Here is a 25,121-nt window from a genome sequence, read left to right as displayed (position 1 = left end):
GTCACTAGAAAACAAAGCTATGAGTGTCAGTACCTGAGAGAATTTATATCATTATCTTGCAATGCATCTCTAAACTATGAGGTATTGTACTGTATTGTTGAGTAGCCTACCTGCTTCTGTCACCTACGGTTGAGTCCTCAGAAACAACAGAGGTTTCGACTGGTATGGGACACAGAGAAACGTAGAGAGAGCAAGAGAAAGAGGTTCATGGTTTAAAACATCCAAACATTTGGTCTTGCTATTGATCTCTGTTTTACAATAGAAAGAGATTAGAAAAACTATAAGTCGACCACACAATGTGACAATTGAATTTTTACTTAAGTCAGTAATTGGACTTATACAATCATAAAAATATTAGGAACGTTATCAGCTGAGGTATCTGGGGTTAACTCACTGTCCTTCTCTGTGGTAACACTGGTTTCACTCAGGTCCTCTTGTACCTTCCCTTCCTCGATGACATCCATACTGTGAGACAGCACCTGGATGATTGTGGTGAACGTTACACACTCTGCACACACAGACACACACACTCTCTTCCCAGTTCTCGTCCTTATCCTCCGCCTCAGACACACACGATTCTAACGATCTAGCTAGGTACACTGTAGGACTATCATTCATTCTGCCAGAGCGCTGTGAAGTGCTTCCCTGTGTAGATAAGCACAGAGTCGACTAAAGTGAAAGAATGTTCACTCCCACACAAGGCAGGAAAGACAACATTTTCTCAATAAGTCACAAGGTCATGATACCATTTATGCAAAGTTCTCACTATCACAGAGCTCTCATCTCAAATGATTTGTGCACTAATTTGGATCAGAACCCCTTGTAGTGCACTAGGGATTAGGGTGCTATTTGAGACAGGGCGCCATATATCATTAAATAGACAGCTCACCAGTTCCTTCTTGAACTTGCTCCTGAGAACCAGGGAGTCAATTTTGGCTCCTGAGGGGTCAGGCGTCGTAGCATCCCTTGGACCCTGTGATGGGTCAGTGGGTGCAACATTCAGTCCATCCATGGTCTGAGAGCCTACGTCCTCTGCCAGATTGACTGTCCCTGTAGAGACAGTGAAAGGAGTGTTACACACACACACACTCTCCCTCACACACAATGTTGGCAGGAGGCCATAGAGCTCTTCTATTTCCTCCTACCTGCCAAGTCCACCTCCACTGTCGGCACCTGCACCACTGACTCCTGTATGCCCTCCTCCTCCTCCTCTAGTACTGGTAACAGGCTGGTGCTGGAACACACACACACACACACACACGAGCGCTGCAGCAATTCCACCATGCCAAAACAATTGCACAACTTGCCCTTATCACTACCGTGTGCCTCTATTGAAACTAAAAGCAAGAGTAATGTTCTAAATAATTCCAAACAAAGCCAACATTAACCTAACAGAAAATACATCTCAGCACACAGACAGCATATGTCGGAGGAAAGTACACCACTTCCATCATGTAACTAGGACATAACCATGTATACACACACACACAAACACTCACCTGTCCTCTGCTAACACTCTCTCAGCCAGCTCGTCCTGGGTTAGCTTCTGAGAAAGAGCGAGAGAGGTGAGAGATAAATGCAGGTGGCCTTGTAACATACTTTCAGCACCAGTTGTCAGAGGGAGTTAACGATTAAAAAGAGAAACACGCGCACAATTGCATACCGTACCTGTCCCATGGCATCAGAATGTTATCTCTGCTTGGTACAGTGGATATACAAGGATGGAATGGAGAATGCTAATTTCTTTACATAATGTGCTGGTTGGTGGAGAGCCCTGCAGCGGAGTGTGTGTGTGTGTGTGTCGGGGGCTGCGAGTACGAGTGTTGGACAGAGTAAGTGTGGACAACGCATTTACACTGGCAGGGCAGTAAGTAGTGGGGGCGGTGGAATACAGCACACACACTTCAGCTACGTAAGAGTGGAAGTCACTGACTATATAAAGCTGGAGACTTGAGCGCAGGGCTATTATACAACTGGTGGGTCTAATCCTGAATGCTGATTGGTTAAAAAAGGTAAATGAAACTGTATAACAATCAAGAGGAGAATGACACTATAAAACCAACCTCAAATCTCACTGCAAAACAGATAAAAAGGGATCTGGATCCCAGCTGTTAAACTCTACACAACCCATGTTTATATACAAAATGGTTATTCAGAAGGGAGGACACGGGACAACCAAAGACCAAGTGATTCATGCAACAACCAGTCCCCGACATTGCTTAAGCAAACACGGTGTTGAAGTCAAGCAGATTTGGGCAATAACACCAGTCTTCGTTTCCTGCCACTGAATAACTGCCAAAGCTGATGTTACTATGTGTCATGAAGTGTTCATACAGGGATTATAAAGCTTTTAAGTGTGTTCAACCACGACAGTCCCAGGAAATACCACAAAAGTCAGTTGCCAGGGATAGTCATTGCGCCACTAGACTATGTAAAGATTTCACACCAAGTGAAATTGATATTTAGCAATGATAGAGTAACTTTGTTCGCCAATTACATTGTTGTGAATTGCGAAACAGGCCGCTCATACATCCTGAGCGTTATGTTCCTCAATTAATTCAGCATATTTCAGTAGTAGGCGAGGCCTAGGCTGTCAACACAGAGCGCACTCTTCAGTTTGCGAATCATACAGACTTTGTAACGGCAGTCAAACAAAAGTGAAATGACCAAAGTTGCTAAGCTTGCTAGATAACCTCCAACGAATGACATAATATCTCCTATTTGGCTAAATCGAGTTGATGATTACACAGATAGCAGGTCAGCTCACGAATAACAGAGAAATTAAGAGAGGAAATTGTAAGGTATCTTAAGTTAACGGGAACCAATTGTTAAAATAAAAAAATCCCATATCTACTCTCATACCATTTGCTGATCACACGTTCTCTACCGAAGCTCTCATATGGGCAGCAATGGGAGACAGGGCAGAGAAGCCGGGGAAATGTTCAAATGGTATTTTGACACGTTTGAGACGTGCTTTAATAATGAAACCTCTGATGATAACTCTAAACGGCATTCCGTTCACTGTGTGCAGTCCGGCAGTGTCAATTATGTGCGTGACTTGAATTGATGGCGACTTTGCGTTTAGTAAACATGTTTGGCTTCCACGCAACAACCTGCTCGGATAATGTGCCATTTTATTTTTTGCCAATCTGATGCTGCACATGTATATTTTGTGGAATTGCGTTAGTGCGCCATTGGGGGAAAATATTGTCATTTCCTGGTTCTTGTCATATTTTGATTTCTGGAAATGTGAAGAGTGAGACAGTCCTGGGATCCTGGTTACTGTTGTTAACTGGGTTTTAAAAACTCACATAAGTCAAACTGTTGATTACTAGCCTACAAAGAGATACATAAGAATAATAATAATTAAATAATTTGGTGGGTGCTTATTTCTCCCCAAGACACACTCAGAGAGTTGGGTCAAGGTCAGGCATCAATGGCTACCCTTCAGCAATTAGGGTTCACTGCCTTGCTTAATGGCAGAGACAGATTTTTCACCTGGCTCAGGGATTCAAACTAGCAACCATTCGGTTCCTGGCCCAATGCTCTAACCGCTAGGCTACCTGCTCTCTCACTACTCTCCAGTCTACCAAACTGACAGACAGATCCAGTTCTAACTGCTAGGCTACCTGCTCTCTCACTACTCTCCAGTCTACCAAACTGACAGACAGATCCAGCGCTAACCGCACCAAAGACAGAAAAAACTTGCACTCTCAACTCGATTGGAAGAAATTTGTTGGCTCCCCCTGGAAACATTTCTCACAGGAGTGCCACTCCGCTGTGCCTACACAGAGCAGGAGACTGGAATAACAGAAATAGCATGTCTGTCTCTGCGGATTGAATCACAGCTAACCCCTGTAACAAGACTGAAATAACCAAACACAAACCGTCTCAGAAAATATAGAGAAAGGTTTACAGTAGACTACACAATGGTATACACGTAAAGATAAAGACTACATTATTACACAGACATAACATGTGCACAATCTGGAGCTAGGAACCAAATAAGCCATACTTGCCTCTTTTGGCAAAGTGTACAGTGCAGTGGTGCAGTGAAGCAATTGGGGCAGAATACTCACACAGGAGTTAGGGACCATGGTCCTCCTCCACCCTAACCCCTTCCTCTCTGGGCACAGCCCTCAGCCGACCAGCCCCTGTCCATAACCCTCCATCCCATCCACAACACAGCACCACTCAGCCCAACCAGGAAGATAATGAACAGAGAGAGTAAAAGACAGAGAGAGGGAAAGAGCAAGCGATAGAAAAGGGGAAGTCAAGAGGAGAGAGATGGTGTCACAGTGGCTGTGACTGTCAATGAAGGAAGTTAGTTTCCCCATCCGTAAAATACTTTCTGTGTATTGTACTGACCTGCGCGTCACTCATATTGGTTGAGGTGATGTTGTCCTCTCCTCCTTTTTCTCTTTCACTGCCATCTGTCTGCTGGGGGCTGACCCAGAGAGAAAGGTGAAAAATCAGTGTCGCTTGGAGCCCAACCAGAGAAATTATAAATGTTTTGGTGGGTGTTTCTCTCTCTCTCTCAGATAGTAGGAAGCAGCTGGGTTCACTGACTGTGACTGAACCAACCTATGAGAGCGGTCACTGCCCCAGCCCCGATTACAGGTGCATCGTGGGTATGCAAAGTATAGCTAAAGGGGCCCAATTACACAGCCAACATTTCCCTCCTCACAGCTTGGAAAACACTAATTTGACTGGCAAATGTGTAAAGAGGAAGAGAAGCGTGCTACAGTGAACTCACACACACCGAAACTACAACTGTACTGTAAAAGCCACTGAGAGCTCTGTTCTCACCTTCCAGTCAGTAAAATGGTCTCATCCATCACAGGGTAAGTGCAGCTGGGAGATACCATCTCAGCCAGTCTGGGGGGTGGACTGTTCCCAGCAGTGACAGTCCTGTCATGTTCTGGTGAGCCAGGCTGAGGTGTGTCTTGAAGAAGAGGCACTATGGTGTCAGGGCTCATTGTATCTGGACAAAAGGGTGAGTAGGAGTCATAAGTGAAATGGCATTGGAGAGGGCCATCCAACTGAATGCCTGAAGAGAAATACTAATTTGCTGTAGTTGCAGGCTAGAGTGAGTCAGGGATTGCATGGAGCAGAGAGAGAAAGACTGATCAGAGGGGAGGAAGAGAGGGCGTGATGGAGACAGAGTTGGTCTTACCCAATAGAGAAGAGTGGGAGGGAGGGAGTGGATGCTCCTCGGTGTCAACAGCCTGCTGGTGGGTGTCCTCAGGCCCAAAGCATTCTGGTAGTTTGGCACCCTGAGGCACAACACATACAGATAATAAAATTAAAAAAAGAGAGTATGAATATGATAAACAGACGAGCATCAATACATAACAGCCACCTGTCCATTCAGTTCATGTGAAAGGATGTAGCGATAGACTGGCAAGCAACAATGCTTTTGCTTACCCAACAACAAAGCATAAAAAAAACAACCTCTTATATCACCTCTGTGTCCGTGTGAGTCCCCGTCCATTCCCTATCGATCCGATTAAGTAAGAAAGCTTGACTTCAGAAGACGAGCCATTCTGTCGTGTCTATCTAGAACTAGTGACATTCGCAAATAAGTCCATTTGGTCGTCAAATAAAAGCAAGGTTGTATGAGCTTTGTCAAGTGGGAGGAAAGTAAAAAAAAGTATGAGAGAGGAAGATGGAAGGAAAGAGTGTGTTCCAGCCTAGATTGGTCCATGTCCTGTTGTCTACTCACAGAGGTGTGGTTAACACTTCTGCTCCTGTTCCAATACTCTTAAAATGCTTCCTTCCTGTGTTCCTTCCTTGGAGTGGTCACTGATCAGACATGAGAGGACTGGAAAAAGGATACACAAAACCTAAGTGACCAGGATAGATAGGTGATTCATTCAAGGAAGAGGTGAGGGAAGGATGCATGTTCAAAGCACTTGAACGGGGCTTATGACCGTTTCCCCCTTTTCCTGCCCACCAGCACCAAAGGAAGAAGTGGCCTCTTAAAACTGTCATCGTCATCACATACGGTCACATGCACTCCGACGACTACGTAGATCTACATCCCCATTCAAAGCAATGTTCCAAGGTGGGGTTCTACTCAAATGTACACCCATTATTTTTATAATGAAAAACAACCACCAGTCAAACCTTAACAGCTGTGTTCCGTTCACAAAACGCATGACGAGGGCAACCCCTCAAAAACGTGCCTTTTTTGATATGGTTATATAGTTCAGTCTTTTAAGTCTGGAGTGGATAACCACCAAACTAATCCAGAGAATCACTTTAAAGCACACTGACACAGTAAGAGTACATCCACAGTAATATGTTTTAAAGACTGGCATCTACCTGTGGGGATAGACTGTTCACCCACTGGTCACTGTCTGTTGACGCTGTGGTTTCTGAGAGAAAAAGGCAGGGGGGGGGGGGGGTAGAGAGAGGGAGGGAGGGGGGGGAGAGAGACAGGAAGGAAGAAGAAAAGCTAATTAGTTAAAGTTGATCAATCATCTCTGTGATATTCAGCTGGAGTCACTGGCAAGGTCAAACTAAGCCCCACCCACTACCATATTGGACCATAATATTAGACCATTAAACTCCCTGTCTGTGTTAGAGTGGGTTTAGAGGCAGTAATAACCACATTCTTTGGGTTCTGGCAGCCAGTGATGCAGGGAGACCACTGGGGATTACTGAACACTTCCACTAGGTTTGGATGACTTTAACACCCGGCCATAGAAGGCTGGGGCCTAGAAGACTTGCCAGCGAACAGCTACACACACACACACACACACACACCAGGCTGGGCCGTCTAGGGGCTTTTAACCAGGACACACACTCACAGGTCCCTATCAGGAGACCCTGGCCATCTATGGCTGTCCTTGCCACAAATCTCAGAGGGCTGGGTGGGTGTCTGGGCCTGATTCTTCAAGGGTGGCTGAGTGCTCTGTGACTCCAGGGATTACAGGGGTAATCCACACAGGCTTTTGACGGACTCACTAACCCCTGGTTTACCCAGTGTTTCACCCGGCTCAGTAGTCCAGAACCATAGAGAAAGACCTTACAGGAACTCCTGTAAACTCACTAAAATACAGCCCAATATGGAGTTATAATACGATATCATGATCATTACTAATCTGTGGAATCCTACTCACCTCTCAGGTCCTCTCCCTCCGCCTGGTCGGGTTCACTTTTTTCCGAGAGAGGAGAGAGAAGGGAGATCCCCCTCAGTCCCCCCTCCTGTCCCTCCCCCCCCACCACGGTCCACCTCTCCCCCACCTCCTCCTCCTCCCCCTCCCCAGGCTGATCCCCTCTCTCCGTCAGTCTGTCCTCGTCCGTCCTCCCGTCCGTCGGGCCCGTCTCCTGACTCTTGAAGTCCCTGTACGTCTCCACCCCCTCGTTCTTCAGGAAGTCTTGGAGGACAAACTCCTCGTCCCAGTCCAGGTCCTCCCCAGCCTGAGAAAGTAAATAAGCTGAATTAAAACCTGTTCAGGTAATTGATGTAAGGTCAATCAATCCAATCTATTTCTAAAGCATTTTTCACATCAGAAGTTGTCAGAGGTTTTCCAGTAACTCTGCCTAGACACCAAAGAGCACGTGATGGTAAACTGATCTTAGACCTGTGCCTATGGGCGATAGACAATAAAGGCACTCACAAAATAACATCACAGAATAGGAGAGAGATGAACACAGAATATTTTTTCCTGATCAGAAAGTGTGCAAAGTGTCCACACAGCCTCCCACTCCATCCTTCAGCGTCTCTATTAAACAGCCTCTCCATCTGGATGGAAAACGTACTCCAAAGTTACACAGCTATTCACCATCTGAATCAGAGTTCTATTCTCTGCTATGTTCCATGGCTCTCAATGCCTGTGTCCCAACAGTAGCCCAATATCCACTATACCCGACATCTTGAGTGAAAAGCTCACTTTTTCCTATCTTCCTACAACAATATATTCTAGAAATTCAAAAGATACATGTTATCTGTGGCGCACAGGGGACACCACCTCTTCCCCCATGTCGCCCCATCTCTCAATTAGTCCTACCTGTGGATCATCAGGGTCAGGGGTTTCACAGCTAGCCTCACTGCTGTCCTGTCTACCTCGTCCCTCCCTCCATCTCTGCATCCCTCCCTCTCCCTCCTACCTGTGGGTCTTCGTCAGGGGTCTGGCAGCTGGCCTCCCTGCTGTCCCCCGGGGTATTTAGCTGGTCCAGCTCTTCACGCAGCTGCTGCTTCTGATTCTCCTGCTCCTGAACCCTGCATGGACGGACCCACGTAAATTACACACACATTTACACAGAGACACGCGAAGCAACACCCCCCCCCCCCCATCAGTCTACCCTAAAGTCAACGATAAAATGGTCACTAGCCACAAATACTTCTGAAACCACGGCAATCATGCATCCAGTGACTACAAAGCAAATGAACAGATTCATCACTCTCACCCAGCCCATTGACAGCGTAGTGAAGGGTCCATAACATAACATACTGTACCCAATCCGCAGGCCCATGCAGTGTCCCATGCTGCTGTTGCCCAGCCTGTACGAGGATGGCAGGAGCTCTGGAGAGCCCCTAACTCCCAGTATCGGACAGCTCCTAACACCCAGTCCAAGAGTAGTCCAGAGTAGTTTAGAGGGCCTGTGCACAGCTGGCTAGCCCAGACAACGTTCCCACAGCCTGGCCTGATAACGGCCCCCCCTCCCCCTTTTATCCTCCAGAGCAGGGCGGCTGTGTGGAACGGGCCCACGTGGCAGTGAGGCAGCTACAGACAGAGAGCCATACTGGGCCAGGACCCAACCACTACTTAGACAGGTTAGAGGTCACCCAGACAGACCCAGAGCACAGAGACAAATATGACCAGATTCCTCCCTAGATCCCTCCTGCCACAGGGTAGTATCTTAGACAATGACAGCCCCTCCCTCCACACTGTAAACCCTCTCTTATACAAGACCCGCAAAACCTACTTGACCAGTGAGAGAAGAGCAGCACCAGTTCCTCTTGACCCTCACTTCCAACAGGCACACACACACACACTCAACCCCCACTCACCTGACTGACAGGTGTAGTATCTCAGTGCGGGACCTCCTTATGTTGCTGGCCATCTTGATCAGTTCTTTCTCCAGGGAGTCGGTGTACTGGTCCAACTGCTCCAGGCTGAGGCCCCACTCTGACCTCCTCTGATCCAGCTCAGACTGCACCGCCTGGGGGGGATAAAGGGCAGGGAGTCGGCCTCTTTCTGGAGCTGCTGGGTCTCCGGCAGTCAGACCGATAGTCTATCCAGCAGTACTAGACATACAGTAAAGTGTGTCCATCTCTTAGTCACAGTCAGTGACACTACTGCACTCACTCTTTACCCAAGAAGAATGTTTACTGTGGACGTGTCTGACGAATGCAGATTGCAGAGAGAAAGGAGGTGGGAGAGACGAAAGGGAGTGAAGAGAGTGACAGGGAGGGAGAGAGGGGGAATGAAAAAGAGAGACAGAGGGGGGCAGAGGGAGGTGACAAAGACAGAACGAGAGAGCAGGAAGAGGGGGGGAGAGCGTGCGCGTGTGTGTGTGTGTGTTGAGAGAGACTGCATTTACGCTACAGCACACTAAGCCGCACAGCATTAATAAGCATTGATGGGCTAGAGATAGTTATATAACATTGTAGATTAGAGATCTCTGGAGAGGAGAGAGCGAGAGAGAATGGCCATATTATGTAATCCTATAAAAACTACGAGCAGAGAGAGTCCTATTCAGCTCAAACTCCTCCCTACATTGAACTCAGTAGGGTGCATCTCAATAGCCTAATTGCTCTTTTCCTTGTCTCATTTCCTGTATCTGCATTCTGCACTGATCTGAAAGAACAGGATAAGTGAAAAGCAATATGATGGAAAACCAAAATGGATTTGCTTTCTTCTCTTGCATCTCTGAACCTAGAGAAACACCAACCTCCGCTTTGGCACACATATTTGACCCCCAGCATGCCTACGCACAGACAAACACCTACACAGACAGGAGAATATGGAGAGTTCTCTGGTACGGAGTGACTCAGTAACATCCTCCTCTACCACCGGGCTAGATAGCTGGTTGATACACCCACTCTAATGGCTCTCTAGTGTGTGTGTGCGAACGCAAGAGAGAGAAAGAGATCAAGATAGTGTGTGGGTGGGTGTGGATGCCCCTCACCTGCAGTCTGGGGTCGTTACTAGCCCCTGGTCCTCCATAGTGGTGTATGAGTCCTCTGAGTGTTGACAAGACGGAGAGGCCCTCGTCCTTAAAATCTCTCTTCTGAAAACAAACAGAAAAACATGTGTTTCAGGCATAACTACTTTTAAGTATTAATCAAATTCAGTTTGCTATGGAAGAAAATTAGTAATGTATCTACACTGCATAGTCAAAGAACAATGACATCATAGACGCACAAAAAGTCATTTTCTCCATGCACACTGCTTTTAAAATGTGTGCTGGTTAGATACCAGTCCCTGCATAGTGTATTGAGTGCATAATTAGGACAGTAAGAGCTGAAGATATCTAATGAATTATCAGGACTGCTGTATCTATAGTGTACAATTGGGACAATGTCTGCTGTATCTACTGTATAGAGTACCAGTTTATTGACGAGGCTCTTGAACTCCAGGGACATCTGGTCAGGTGTGGGGCCCTGCAGGAGCAGTAACACCTCCCTGTCCAGAGTCTCATCTAGCGCAGATGCAAAGCTCAGCGGCGACACACACTCCGCACCCTGGAAATAAAACAACACGACTTGGTCATTAACCCTGAAGGGGATAGGCTGATGGTGTCAGTATACTACAGCCTAATAGGGTCCCTGGAGCTGATGTTTTGGGTGAATACAGTGGGGTTGGTCCTCGAAGGTGTGAACGTACTCAAACAGAGAGAGCGGGTGTTCAACTCACAGGCCGCAAACATGAGGGGATATATTTAACTGACCTCCGGAGGTGTTTGAGCAAGGGCCAGTTCTGTCTGCAGGGATCCTGAAGTGCTCTGGTTCAACCTGTACGCCACCGACAGGGAGAGACCTGCACTGCAAGAGGGAGAGCGAGGGAGCAACAATGCACAGAGACAGAATGAGAAAGGAGAAAAAAAAGAACGTCATTCCACTCCACAGAGAAAAGACTGCTTCACGGCAGAGAGAGAGAGAGAGAGCAAACCAAACAGAACAAAATATAAAGACAAAAGGACAACAGAGAGAATGTTCCCCAATCCTGCTATTAGAATAGTCCAAGGCACCATCTCTAGTACAGTGTACTTACACTGCCAAGTCTGGCTGCATCATGTGCATCTGTCTCTCCAGCTTGGTCTTGTCTGCTCTCAACAGCTGTCAGAGACAACAACAACAGACATCAAACACGGTTAGATAACACCACTACTGCTGCAGCTAATACATATTCACTGCAGCTGACAGATAGACAAAGACATGGATAATCATAGTGCTCTGCTGAGAGAGAGAGACAGAAATACCTTTAATACCCCCTTTTCACCCCAATTTCGTGGTATCCAATTGGTTGTTACGGTCTTGTCTCATCGCTGCAACTCCCGTATGGAACCGGGAGAGGTGAAGGTCGAGAGCCATGCGTCCTCCGAAACACAACCCAACCAAGCTGCACTGCTTTTTGACACAATGCCCACTTAACCCAGAAGCATCAATGTGTCGGAGGAAACACTGTGCACCTGGCAACCGTGTCAGCATGCACTGCGTCCGGCCCGCCACAGGAGTCGCTAGTGTGCGATGGGACAAGGACATCCCTGCCGGTCAAACCCTCCCCTAACCCGAACGACGCTGGGCTAATTGTGCACCACCCCATGGGTCTCCCTGTCGCGGCCCGGCTGCCACAGAGCCTGGACTCGAACCCACAATCTCTAGTGGCACAGCTAGCACTGCGATGCAGTGACTTAGACGACTGCGCCACTCGGGAGGCCTGACAAATACTTTTGCAGAGCTCTCTGGTCGGCAGTTCAGAGCAGTGGGTTACAGTGTTGTCGCTTGTACCCATCCACTCCTTTATGATCTGGTGCATGGGAGTAGCGGCTAAGGGGAGATTTGGGATAGGGTAATGATTTCCAGACAGCCTCCTCACCTCTGTGACCGACGAGTACTCCACCACGGCACCCTTCAGCTCCTCAATCTGTCTGCACTTCTGTAGAGGGGCGACAACACGACAGCAATATTCTTGATTTTCATCAACAATATCATATTTCCCCCAGGACAATGTCTCGGAAACGTTCTGAATGTACGGTCATATGAATGAACAGATCAAAAAATGTTAAGATCAGAAGGCTTCCATGCCCTGAAGCCTGGGTTATTACTGATCTCAGGACCCAATCTACAATGCGACTTTAGCTTTGTACAGCTGTGTTACCATGGCGAATGTAGGGGACAGCACGGCTACAATAACGATACAGCTTTATTCATTACTGAACAGATACTGAACAAAAGTACTAGAAAGAAAATATTTGTTTTTTTTATTCAGATGATACTGACCTGGAGTATGAGGGCTTCCTTTTCACTCACGACCGCATCGAAGGAATGGTTTTGGACCTGTGGATGAGAGAACAGACACTCCACCATGACACCGCTGGCACTCATCCAGGACACAGACAGACCAATCAGAAGCAGGCGTTGGGATCACTTTGATCCTAAAAGGCCAGTTACGTAGGTCCATAGCACTGCACTCCAGGCCTTTTCAGAAGACCATGAAAGGCAAAACAAACATTAACACAGCCTTTACTTTACTTCTAGGTGCAGTTCACCAGAAACAGATTGCTAAGAAGCATTCTAAACGGAGAACCTTAATTGAAAGTGATTTTTGTTGTTGTTGTCGAGAACTAGGCTTAATCTGTTTCCAGGAAACCGCTTTCCAGTTGCCTACCTTGAACGGCTTTACTCCCTCGACGGTACAATAGCTTGTTCACTTTTATTCACTGCAGACACACAACAGTTATGTGGACCCACCTGCAGCTCAGCGTTTAGGTCACACAGTTCAATCATCCTCTTCTGGAGGTCATCCATCTCCATGGTGACCTTGATGTTCTAGTACAAAAGGTGGAGGGGGGTAGGAGGAGGGAGAGATGAGTAATTCTACCCAAAAGAGATGGCTTATTTTACACTACCATGTCACCTAACAGCGGACAAGGTACATAAGACTACATAGCTATGGAATGGCATTTCCTAAATCTGTGTTTCCCAACCCTGGTCCTCCAGTACTCCCAACAGTACACATTTATATTGTGACACATCGGAGTCAACTTGTCAACTAATCATCGCCCACAATTAGTTGAATGGGGTGTGTTTGTCAAGGGCTACAACGAAACTGTGTACCGTTGGAGGTACTCGAGGACCAGGGTTGGGAAACACTGTCCTTGATCCTGGAAAAACAGCAGAGGGGAAGTTCCCAGGGGAAGCAGGTAGTCCTGCTGCTTTGTTGTTGTGTCGCCCTAGTAGGCACTTCACTGATCAATGACACCGATTGGTCGGAAAGCACACTCCTGATGACTTGCCACCAAATCCATCTCTCATTAAAGGAATGACAACCACATGGAAGCACTTGAGGCACCTTCTAGATGCCTCTAAATACATGATAAAGTAATGAAATGACCCAGGATCAATGTCAATCTTGCCGAAAGGGGTTCTGTGTGCAGAGAGAAAGGTATCCAGTACAGTACCTCATCCTGAAGACAGCTTATCTTTGCAATCAGACTCTGGTTCTCTCTCTCCTGTTGGGAAGATGTTGGGTTAGTATATGGCTCTGGACATTGTATAGTTAGTTGCATACAGGTAACTGCCAAATTAAACACCATAACTAGCCAGCTTCAGTGCACCTTGGCATAGATTCTACAAGTGTCTGGCACACTATTGGAGGGATGTGACACCCTTCTTCTACGAGAAATTCCATCATTTGGTGTTTTGTTGGTTGTGGTGGAAAATGCTGTGCTCCAGAATCTCCCTTAAGTGTTCAAATTGGGTTGAGATCTGGTAACAGATTTTTTAAAATGTAACCTTTATTTAATTAGGCAAGTCAGTTAAGAACAAATTCTTATTTACAATGACGGCCTACCGGGGAACAGCGAATTAACTGCCTTGTTCAGGGGCAGAACGACAGACCTTGTCAGCTCAGGGATTTGATCCAGCAACCTTTCGGTTACTGGCCCAACGCTCTAACCACTAGGCTACCTGCCGTGACATATGGTTAAAATCGTTTTCATGCTCATCAAACCATTCAGTGACCACTCGTGCCTTGTGAATGGGGGCATTATAGGCACCTGTTTTCAATATACACTGAACAAAAATATAAACGCAACATGTAAAGTGTTGGTCGCATGTTTTATGAGCGAAAATTCCCATGTATTTCTCTCAAATGTTGTGCACAAAATTGTTTACATCCCTGTTAGTGAGCATTTCTCCATTACCAAGATAATCCGTCCACCTGACAGGTGTGGCATATCAAGAAGCTGATTAAACAGCATGATATTACATAGGTGCACCTTGTGCTGGGGACAATAAAAGGCCACTAAAATGTGCCGTTTTGTCACAACACAATGCCACAGATGTGTCAAGTTGAGAGTGCATGCAACTGGCATGCTGACTGCAGGAATGTCCACCAGAGCTTTTGCCAGAGAATTGAAATTTAATTCCTCTTCCATAAGCCGCTTCCGTCGTTTTAGAGAATTTGACAGTACGTCCAACCGGCCTCACAACCACAGACCACGTGTAACAATGCCAGCTCAGGACCTCCACATCTGGTATTTTTCACCTGCGGGATCATCCGAGACCAAACACACATACAGCTAATGAAACTGTGGGTTTGCACAACCGAAGAACGTCTGCACAAACCTTTTCAGGGAAGCTCATCGGAGTGCTCGTAGTCCTCACCAGGGTGTTGACCCGACTGCAGTTCGGTGCCGTAACCAACTTCAGTGGGCAAATTCTCACCTTTTTGATGACCACTGGAAAGCTGAAGAAATGTGCTCTTCACGGATGAATCCCTGTTTCAACTGTACCGGGCAGATGGCAGACAGTATGGCGTTGTGTGGGCGAGGTGTTTGCTGACGTCAACATTGTGAACAGAGGGCCCAAAGGAGGAGATGGGATTATGCTATGGGCAGGCATACTGTAAGCTATGGACTACGAACACAATTGTATTTTATCGATGGCAATTTGAATGTACAGAGACACAGTGACGAGATCCTGATGCTCATTGTCATGTCACTCATCAGCCGCCATCACCTCATGTTTCAACATAATGCACGGCCCCATGTCGCAAGGACATGTACACAATTCCAGGAAGCTGAAAATGTCCCAGTTCTTCCATGGCCTGTATACTCAGACATGTCACCCATTGAGCAAGTTCGGGATCCTCTGGATCGACGTATACAACAGCGTGCTCCAGTTCCCGCCAATATCCAGCAACTTCGCACAGCCATTGAAGAGTGGGACAACATTCCACAATCAACAGCCTGATCAACTCTATGCGAAAGAGATGTGTCTCGCCGCATTAATGGTGGCACACTAGCTACCGACTGGTTTTCTGATCCACGCCCCCTACCTTTTCTTTATGGTATCTGTGACCAACTGATGCATATCTGTATTCCCAGTCATATGAAATCCATAGATTAGGGCCTAATGAATTTATTTAAAATCGACTGATTTCCTTATATAAACTGTAACTCGGTAAAATCTTTGAAATTGTTGCATGTTGCGTTTTGTTCAGTGTCGATGGTTGAATAGCATAACAGTGGAGATGGTGTGTGTATATATATATACCATATGTTTGCACTGAGCCGAGGCCCTGGCTCTGCCCTCCTCTGTACAGCTCAGACTCATCTTCATCTCCTCCACCTCATCCTTCAACATCTTCTCCTTCTGGGCCAGCTGCTGGCCTCTACAGGGGGGAGAGAGGGACATTATAATTAGGGATGTGTGTGTGTGTGAGGCCTAATAGGAGGCTAAATTAAGGAGAATTGAATAGGAAGATAGGCATTTTAAAAAGTAAGTGCATGTGTGACAGCGTGTGTGTGTGTCTGCATCTGTTGGTGTGTGTGTGTGTACAATCCTTACAGTCTGGCCTGTGACTTGAGCTCCTCGTTCTCCTCTGCTAGTTTCTGGTTATGGTCCTCCATGGTCTCCACGCTCTGCTTCAGCTTCCTCACCTCCTGCTGAAGCTTCTGGTTACTGAACTGCAGGTCGGACACACAGAACACCAGGTCTGACGTCTCACTGGGGAGGAATACACACAACAACAGACTACAGGGTAAAACATGGTTAGTCAAATGTAGAAATTGGACAATGTCACGCACGCACACCCGAACGTTACTTACAGATCTGCTCGTGACACCTCCCCTCCGAATGCCTCCAGACTGCCTGAGGTCATGTTCAGCAGGACAGACCTCTTAGCTAACGGAGAGAAGACAGAGAGAGAGAAGACAGAAAGAGATGAGTGAGAGAAGGAGAGAAATGATCTATGTTTAGAGAACGAGGGAGAAAACACATTGATTTGATAAAATAATGAGACAGAAGTAGACGTTCTCTTAGATGGAGAACAGAGAGAGAGAGATGGAGAGAGGGCAACATGGCTACTTGGAGACATCACACAAGAGAAAATCCACAACTGGGAAAAAATTTGAGCCTCAGAACATTCATCAGTTTCTCTGATTAGTCCTCTAATGTCTGTGTCAACTCACCTGACAGGTTGTCTCGGAGTCTGACAGACTACAGTTGAAGTCGGAAGTTTACATACATCAAGGCCAAATACATTTAAACTCAGTTTTTCACAATTCCTGACATTTAATCCTAGTACAAATTCCATTTTATGTCAGTTAGGATCACCACTTAATTTTAAGAATGTGAAATGTCAGAATAATTGTAGAGAGAATGATTTATTTCAGCTTTTAAAGTGGGGCAAAAAAGTATTTAGTCAGCCACCAATTGTGCAAGTTCTCCCACTTAAAAATATGAGAGAGGCCTGTAATTTTCATCATAGGTACACTTCAACTATGACAGACAAAATGGAAAAATAAATCCAGAAAATTACATTCTAGGATTTTTTATGAATTTATTTGCAAATTATGGTGGAAAATAAGTATTTGGTCACCTACAAACAAGCAAGATTTCTGGCTCTCACAGAACGGTAACTTATTCTTTAAGAGGCTCCTCTGTCCTCCACTCGTTACCTGTATTAATGGCACCTGTTTGAACTTGTTATCAGTATAAAAGACACCTGTCCACAATCTCAAACAACCTCAAAACACACTCCAAACTCCACTATGGCCAAGACCAAAGACCTGTCAAAGGACACCAGAAACAAAATTGTAGGCCTGCACCAGGCTGGGAAGACTGAATCTGCAATAGGTAAGCAGCTTGGTTTGAAGAAATCAACTGTGGGAGCAAATATTAGGAAATGGAAGACATACAAGACCACTGATAATCTCCCTCGATCTGGGGCTCCACGCAAGATCTCACCCCGTGGGGTCAAAATGATCACAAGAACGGTGAGCGAAAATCCCAGAACCATACGGGGGGACCTAGTGAATGACCTGCAGAGAGCTGGGACCAAAGTAACAAAGCCTACCATCAGTAACACACTACGCCGCCAGGGACACAGATCCTGCAGTGCCAGACGTGTCCCCCTGCTTAAGCCAGTACATGTCCAGATGTCCAGCCAGTCATATGGTAAGATGAAACCAAAATATAACTTTTTGGTAAAAACTCAACTCGTCGTGTTTGAAGGACAAAGAATGCTGAGTTGCATCCAAAGAACACCATACCTACTGTGAAGCATTGGGGTGGAAACATCATGCTTTGGGGCTGTTTTTCTGAAAAGGGACCAGGACGACTGATCTGTGTAAAGGAAAGAATGAATGGGGCCATGTATTGTGAGATTTTGAGTGAAAACCTCCTTCCGTCAGCAAGGGCACTGAAGATGAAACGTGGCTGGGTCTTTCAGCATGACAATGATCCCAAACACACCGCCCTGGCAACGAAGGAGGGGCTTCGTAAGAAGCATTTCAAGGTCCTGAATCTCAACCCCATAGAAAATCTTTGGAGGGAGTTGAAAGTCAGTGTTGCCCAGCAACAGCCCCAAAACATCACTGCTCTAGAGGATATCTGCATGGAGGAATGGGCCAAAAATACCAGCAACAGTGTGTGAAAACCTTGTGAAGACTTACAGAAAATGTTTGACCTCTGTCATTGCCAACAAAGGGTATATAAACTTTTGTTATTGACCAAATACTTATTTTCCACCATAATTTGCAAATAAATTCATTAAAAATCCTACAATGTGATTTTCTGGATTTTTTTTCTCATAGTTGAAGTGTACCTATGATGAAAATTACAGGCCTAATCTTTTTAAGTGGGAGAACTTAAAATAAATACTTTTTTGCCCCACTGTAATTCTTTCATCACATTCCTAGTGGGTCAGAAGTTTACAGACACTCAATTAGTATTTGGTAGCATTGCCTTTAAATTGTCTAACATTTCAGGTAGCCTTCCACAAGCTTCCCACAATCATTTGTTGAATTTTGGCCGATTCCTACTGACAGAGCTGGTGTAACTGAGTCAGGTTTGTAAGCCTCCTTGCTCGTACATGCTTTTTCAGTTCTGCCCAAATTTTCTATAGGATTAAGGTCAGGGCTTTGTGATGGCCACTCAAATACCTTGACTTTGGTGTCCTTAAGCCATTTTGCCACAACTTTGGAAGTATGTTTGGGGTCATTGTCCATTTGGAAGACCCATTTGCGACCAAGCTTTAACTTCCTGACTGATGTCTTGAGATGTTGCTTCAATATATCCACTTAATTGTCCATCCTCATGACGCCATCTATTTTGTGAAGTGCACCAGTCCCTCCTGCAGCAAGACACAACATGATGCTGCCACCACCGTGCTTCACGGTTGGGAGGGTGTTCTTCAGCTTGCAAGCCTCCACCTTTTTCCTCCAAACATAATGGTCATTATAGCCAAACAGTTATATTTTTGTTTCATAAGACCAGAGGACATTTCTCCAAAAGGTATGATCTTTGTCCCCATGTGCAGTTGCAAACCGTAGTCTGGCTTTTTAATGGCGGTTTTGGAGCAGTGGCTTCTTCCTTGCTGAGCGGCCTTTCAGGTTACGTCGATATAGGACTCGTTTTACTGTGGATATAGATACTTTTGTACCTGTTTCCTCCAGCATCTTCACATGGTCCTTTGCTGTTGTTCTGGGATTGAGTTGCACTTTTGGTATCAAAGTACGTTCATCTCTAGGAGAACGTGTCTCCTTCCTGAGTGGTATGACGGCTGCGTCGTCCTATGGTGTTTATACTTGCGTACTATTGTTTGTACAGATGAACGTGGTACCTTCAGGCATTTGGAAATTGCTCCCAAGGATGAACCAGACTTGTGGAGGTCTACAATATTTTTGCTGAGGTCTTGGCTGATTTCCCATGATGTTAAGCAAAGAGGCACTGAGTTTGAAGGTAGGCCTTGAAATACATCCACAGGTACATCTCCAAATGACTCAAATTAAGTCAATAAGCCTATCAGAAGCTTCTAAAGCCATGACATTATTTTCTGGAATTTTCCATCCAAGCTGTTTAAAGGCACAGTCAACTTAGCGTATGTGAACTTCTGACCCACTGGAATTGTGATACACTTAATTATAAGTTTGTAAATAATTATTGGAAAAATGACTTGTGTCATGCACAAAGTAGATGTCCTAACCGACTTGCAAAAACTAAAGTTTGTTAACAAGAAATTTGTGGCATGGTTGAAAAATGAGTTTTAATGACTCCAACCTAAGTGTATGTAAACTTCCGACTTTAACTGTATATGTCTCTGTCAACACTCACCTGTCAGGTTGTCTCGGAGTCTGACAGACTATACGTCTGTGTCAACTCACCCGACAGGTTGACACGGAGTCTGACAGACTATACGTCTGTGTCAACTCACCCGACAGGTTGTCTCGGAGTCTGACAGACTATACGTCTGTGTCAACTCACCTGACAGGTTGTCTCGGAGTCTGACGGACTCTTGAGTCAGGTCCTCTGGTGTGTCGTCCCTGTAGTTGTGGTGAAGACAAGGAGACAGACACCCAGAAACATGACATTACACAGTCACAATATCCCAGGCTTACTTACACACACAGCCAGGAATGCAGAGGTTAATGTATCGGTTACCACACTAAAAGTGCCAAAAGCTTATCTAATAGACAAGCTCTGATAAGAATATTCAGCTGCAAAAATTGGTATCCATTTGCCCTTGCAACAGAACACATGAATTAGAACACAGCGCCCTCTACAGGAAAACGTGGGACAAGATGACAGGCACTGCTATGTAGTGCACTACGTTTGACCAGAGCCCTGGCTAAAAGTAGTGCACTATAAAAAAAGGGAAGAGTGCCATTTGGGGGACACAGAAAACCGCTCCAGTACTCATTCTTTCTGCAGTCATCTATCCACTCCTTCATGATGGCGTGGTAGGTGTCCAGGTCTATGGAGACGTCTTTGTGCTCCGGGTCCAGCATATTACACAGGTCCTCCAGTCCACTGTCCTCAGAACCACGGCTGGTGGTGTGGCGCAGGTAGTCCACGATACAAGACACGTACACCTTACCTGAAGGAGCAGGAGGGGGTCAGGTTACTGTCTTTACCATAGTAATTTACTGGGTTACTGTGGTCAGTCTGTTGACTAGCATGGGAAGAGACCTCCCAAAGCAATCTCCTTCCACCGCCTGAGGTTCTTCAGTAACAGCTTTCAGTAAACAAAACAGGACTGTAAAGAGAACCACCCACAGGGAATCTAGAGCACTTGTACCACGTCATTGACTGCTTCAGAAACAAAGAAAAGAAAGCAGACTTGGCTACACCCCAGTGGAGCAAATTATTGACTGCCTTTTTCTTTTTACAAAACATTATCACAGTGAGTGTGTGTGTGTGAGATTGTGCCTCCTACTGTGTGTGTTCAATACTGTGAGTCTGGATAGAAGAGTGTGTACTTCACAATGTGCTAGATTTGATAATCCCAGTGTACTTCTGTGTTCAATATATATTTGATACTTTGAGAGTTCAGTACTGTATGTGAGTGAGTGCGTACCTCTGCGCTGGGTGTCACAAGCGTGGAAAATGGTGTCTAGTAAATCCTCTTCGCAGATCAGACTGACCTCAGCCATCATCTCCTTCCGGTTCTCAGGGGACATGGCTCCTACACACACACACACACACACACACACACACACACACACGTTCTGTAACTACACTGGCCAATCGCCAATCCATCAACAGACATTAGCGGCCAAGAAACATGATTGCTCTGTCAGCTGCATAACTTTCCTTGAGGCAAGATAATAAAATGTACATAATGTGTGTGACATATGAAGAGATGGCAAATGGAAAGGAGTGTGTGAGGCCTGAGGAATGCTGTGATCAATAATCCACCATTGATATCATTGTCCACTGAGAACTGAGCAGTGCGTTCATAATCCCACAGTGAGTGTGTGTATTCCCCTTACCATCTCCCATGGACAGTCTTTTGACAACCAGGGCTGGGTAAGGCAGCTCACTCTGCAGCAGGTTGGCAGTGGCGTCCGAAGAGCAGAAGTTGAGGTTATAGGACAGCAGGCTATGTGCAGGTGTGTGAGTTTGGGACAGAGATGGGGTCCTGTGCCTCTCACTGCCGTCAGACCCTGTCCCCTCCTCAGGCTGAGTAAACTGGGGACCATGAGAGAAGCTAAAAACCGTGTCTCCAGTCTGGACAGCTGGGGTGGAGCAGATCCTCTGCCATCCTCTCCCTTGCCCTCCTAACCCCACCCCTACCCCCCTCCACTCCCCGGGATTACTGGTGATTGTGAAAGTAGAATTGACTGGGGTTGGGGGGTTCATGGTGGGGTTGACAGGGGTGGAGTTGGGACAGTGGGAGTTCCTGGGAAGCTGGGGTGAACCCTTGGGGGTTAACATCCCCTCCCTCTCGCGCTTCTTCATGATAACTTCCAGGTTGCGGTGCAGGCCGGACTGGGGGCTGTCGTAACTGCTGGAAGTGAATTTTGGGATCTGGAAGGGCGAGGAGGGGTTAACCTCACGGTCGTGCCGCTGGATGGTCTGCAGTTTACGACAGATGCTGTCAACAGGGTTGTGGCGTTGACGATGGGTCACTCCAAGGTCCATGCTGGAGCAGGGGTTGACAACAGGACAAGATCTAGAGAGGGGAGAGGCTGTCATTGGAGACCGACCATCATTGTAAATATTAATTTGTGCTTAATTGACCTGCCTGGTAAAATAAATCATTAAAAAGGAGACAGGCATAGTGAAAGGAGAGGAATTATACTGATAGTCCATCACACCACATACTTCAAGTTCATCACATTTCAGACATCCCAAATAGACTACAGTTGTTGATTGAGGTTGTTGTAGTCTATCTTTCTTGTGTTTCTTGTGTGTATACTATAGGGTTATAGTTTTTAAATGGGAGCAACAGAGAACAGCACACCAACGGTCTACCTGGATAAAAAATAACGAGCTTACTTGAGCCACTAACTGAAAGGACACTTATTAAATCAAATATTCTGTAAACTAACAAATGTTTCTAAAAACATGAAACTAACAAGAGTGATTGTTACCCTAATATATATTTTGTTGACAAGACAAAAATGTTGTTGCCTTGTGTTATGCAAAATAGCATGACAACGACTACCATGAATAATTGACGCCAATTTTCTTTTCATTTTTTTCAATAAATATGAACGACAGACTGTCGTAGTTTATACTTGGATTTTGATGTAGGCTACTAACCTCTCTTTACCGTGTAGCCTATCTTTTGTAAACGTAAATAGTCCTCGTTGAAGTCTCAATTCGCTTGATAAAGCCTTCAAAGTCAAACCACACTCGGGAAATCAATCAAAGCGCTTGAGCGACGTGAATGCAATTTGAAAGGGACGAGGTAGATCCCTCATCTAAAACCAAGCCAACACTGACCCTATGTGGCCAATAATATTGTTGCATCCCCATTTGATCACAGACCTACAGACTCACCAGTCGAAAGTCAGTTATTTTGCAGTGTAAAAATTCACAATCGGAGATGTGTGATTGGAGAAAGTGGTAAAAACCAACAAATACGCTGTACCACCGGCCACGGGGGTTGTCTATGAAGTTGATTACAGTGCCCTGCTGTGGTGTAAAGTACTTAAGTAAAAATACTTTAAAGCACTACTTAAGTCGTTTTTGGGGGTATCTGTATTGTACTATTGATAATTTTGTAACTTTTACTTTTACTTCACTATATTCCTAAAAATAATAATGTACTTTTTACGCCATACATTTTCCCTGACACCCAAAAGTACTCGTTGCATTTTGAATGCTTAGCAGGACGGAATGTTATCCAATTCACACACACTTATCAAGAGAACATCCCTGGTCATCCCTACTGCCTCTGATCTGGTGAACTCACTAAACACAAATGCTTTGTTTGTAAGTTATGGTGTGTTGGTGTGAGCATGGCTATCTGTAAAAAATAAATCAAAATATTACTTTTACTTTTGATACTTATGTATGTTTTAGCAACTACATATACTTTTGATACTTAAGTATATTTAAAACCAAATACTTCTAGACTTTTACTCAAGTAGTATTTTACTGGGTGACGTTCACTTTTACTTGAGTAATTTCCTATTAAGGTATCTTTACTTTTACTCAATGTATGAGAATTGGGTACTTTTTCCACTACTGCTGCCCTGCGTTGCTTTGTATCTTTAGCTAATAAAGAGACTGCCCCCTGTCTTTTGATTAGAATAGAATAGAGCTGAGATAACTCTGAAGAATAGAATATCGTGCCAACTAATGCCAAATCCATGTAACTATTTTGCAGTAGACATGCTGTGATCCAATGTAAACATCACACTTCAATGTAAGCTAACGGATAACTTTCAAAGTGTTACTGTTTATATCAAAACAAACATGGTTCTGATGTCTGTGCGATAGTACAATCAATCATTACCAGGGTTATGCATGGAGAAATGGGTTCTAAGGGTAAAGAACAGGTTAGGTCACGTCATTTCCTCAGAGAGAGCATAGAGGCCAGTGACGATCTACACCAAAGGCCCGTGAACTGGTTGGAATATGTTTGGTACAATACAAATTCAAATCTCTCACTCTCTCTGACAAAGTGCGTCTCTTCAGACCCATGCTAAGGATTGGCCCCTTTTTTTCAATTTTCGCCTAAAATGACATACTCACATCTAACTGCCTGTAGCTCAGGCCCTGAAGCAAGGATATGCATATTCTTGGTACCATTTAAACGGAAACACTTTGAGGTTTGTAGAAACGTCAAATGAATATAACACAATACAAAGAACATTTAAAAAAAAAAAAAATGTTTTGTACTATCATCTTTGAAATGCAAGAGAAAGGCCATATTGTATTGTTCCAGCCCAGGTGAAATTTATTTAGGCCACTAAATGGCAGTAGTGTATGTGCAAAGTTTTAGACTGATTCAAGCAACCATTGCATTTCTGTTCAAAATGTTGTATCAAGACTATCAAAATGTGCCTAACTTGTTTATTAATAACTTTTCATGTTCAAAAATGTGCCCTCTCCTCAAACAATAGCATGGTATTAGCATGGTATAGCTACCATGCTATATGGTATAGCTACTGTAAATTGGACAGTGCAGTTAGATTAACAAGAATTTAAGCTTTCTGCCAATATCAGATATGTCTATGTCCTGGGAAATGGTCTTGCTACTTACAACCTCATGCTAATCGCATTAGCCTACGTTAGCTCAACCGTCCTGCAGGGGACCCACCAATCCTGAAGAAGATTATTAACATGAACAGTATGTCCAAGTCTGCAGAGAGAGCCTGCCTGCCGGTAAAGAACACACACAGAGAACATAATATGGTATCATACCAACTAAAGTACAATAATAATAGTTAAACACACTGTATTACGTATATCATGTACGCTGAAGAATGAAACCCTGTTTAACACTTTTCACAGCATATTTTGTGTTGAATGTTCTGTCCACATTCTCTCTCTCTCTCTCTCTTCCTGTTTGTGTCTTTTGAGACATCTCTGTATCTTTTAGCATCAACGATGGTATGCTTTATTGTAGTAGGCTTTGATAAACTTAGGGTAGTACATGCATGGAAGACAATATACAGTTGACGTCGGAAGTTTACATACA

General features: G+C 45.1%; 1 protein-coding gene across 9 annotated transcripts in view; it reads right to left on the bottom strand.

Moving 5' to 3' along the window:
- LOC110501048 (inositol 1,4,5-triphosphate receptor associated 2) overlaps positions 1–22,833 on the bottom strand; it is a 29,636-nt gene extending 6,803 nt beyond the window's left edge. For 8 of the 9 annotated variants that reach the window (XM_090214151.1, XM_090214155.1, XM_090214158.1 and 5 more), the window contains exons 1-28: positions 22,733–22,833; positions 21,457–22,139; positions 21,042–21,149; positions 20,381–20,561; positions 19,949–20,007; positions 16,291–16,366; positions 16,031–16,189; positions 15,737–15,854; positions 13,639–13,689; positions 12,929–13,006; positions 12,458–12,514; positions 12,054–12,113; positions 11,229–11,293; positions 10,906–10,999; positions 10,565–10,699; positions 10,144–10,245; positions 9,023–9,174; positions 8,119–8,230; positions 7,128–7,428; positions 6,328–6,380; positions 5,177–5,276; positions 4,810–4,984; positions 4,369–4,447; positions 1,500–1,546; positions 1,146–1,234; positions 890–1,050; positions 395–479; positions 111–159 (exon numbers count right to left, since the gene is read on the bottom strand). In XM_090214151.1, coding sequence (XP_090070277.1) covers positions 111–159; positions 395–479; positions 890–1,050; positions 1,146–1,234; positions 1,500–1,546; positions 4,369–4,447; positions 4,810–4,984; positions 5,177–5,276; positions 6,328–6,380; positions 7,128–7,428; positions 8,119–8,230; positions 9,023–9,174; positions 10,144–10,245; positions 10,565–10,699; positions 10,906–10,999; positions 11,229–11,293; positions 12,054–12,113; positions 12,458–12,514; positions 12,929–13,006; positions 13,639–13,689; positions 15,737–15,854; positions 16,031–16,189; positions 16,291–16,366; positions 19,949–20,007; positions 20,381–20,561; positions 21,042–21,149; positions 21,457–22,108 — 3,398 coding nt within the window. In that variant the 5' untranslated portion in view covers positions 22,109–22,139; positions 22,733–22,833. Of the gene's footprint in view, positions 1–110; positions 160–394; positions 480–889; positions 1,051–1,145; positions 1,235–1,499; positions 1,547–4,368; positions 4,448–4,809; positions 4,985–5,176; positions 5,277–6,327; positions 6,381–7,127; positions 7,429–8,118; positions 8,231–9,022; positions 9,175–10,143; positions 10,246–10,564; positions 10,700–10,905; positions 11,000–11,228; positions 11,294–12,053; positions 12,114–12,457; positions 12,515–12,928; positions 13,007–13,638; positions 13,690–15,736; positions 15,855–16,030; positions 16,190–16,290; positions 16,367–19,948; positions 20,008–20,380; positions 20,562–21,041; positions 21,150–21,456; positions 22,156–22,732 lie in introns of all 9 variants that reach the window. The other variant, XM_090214152.1, reaches the window with a different exon arrangement.
- Positions 22,834–25,121: the final 2,288 nt, after the last annotated feature.

The sequence above is a fragment of the Oncorhynchus mykiss genome, chromosome 21 (genome assembly GCF_057628025.1).
Source record: "Oncorhynchus mykiss isolate SJ-2025 chromosome 21, ASM5762802v1, whole genome shotgun sequence".
Taxonomy (NCBI): domain Eukaryota; kingdom Metazoa; phylum Chordata; class Actinopteri; order Salmoniformes; family Salmonidae; genus Oncorhynchus; species Oncorhynchus mykiss.
Note: the sequence above shows the minus strand (reverse complement) of the source record. Positions and strands in the feature narration are given on the sequence as shown.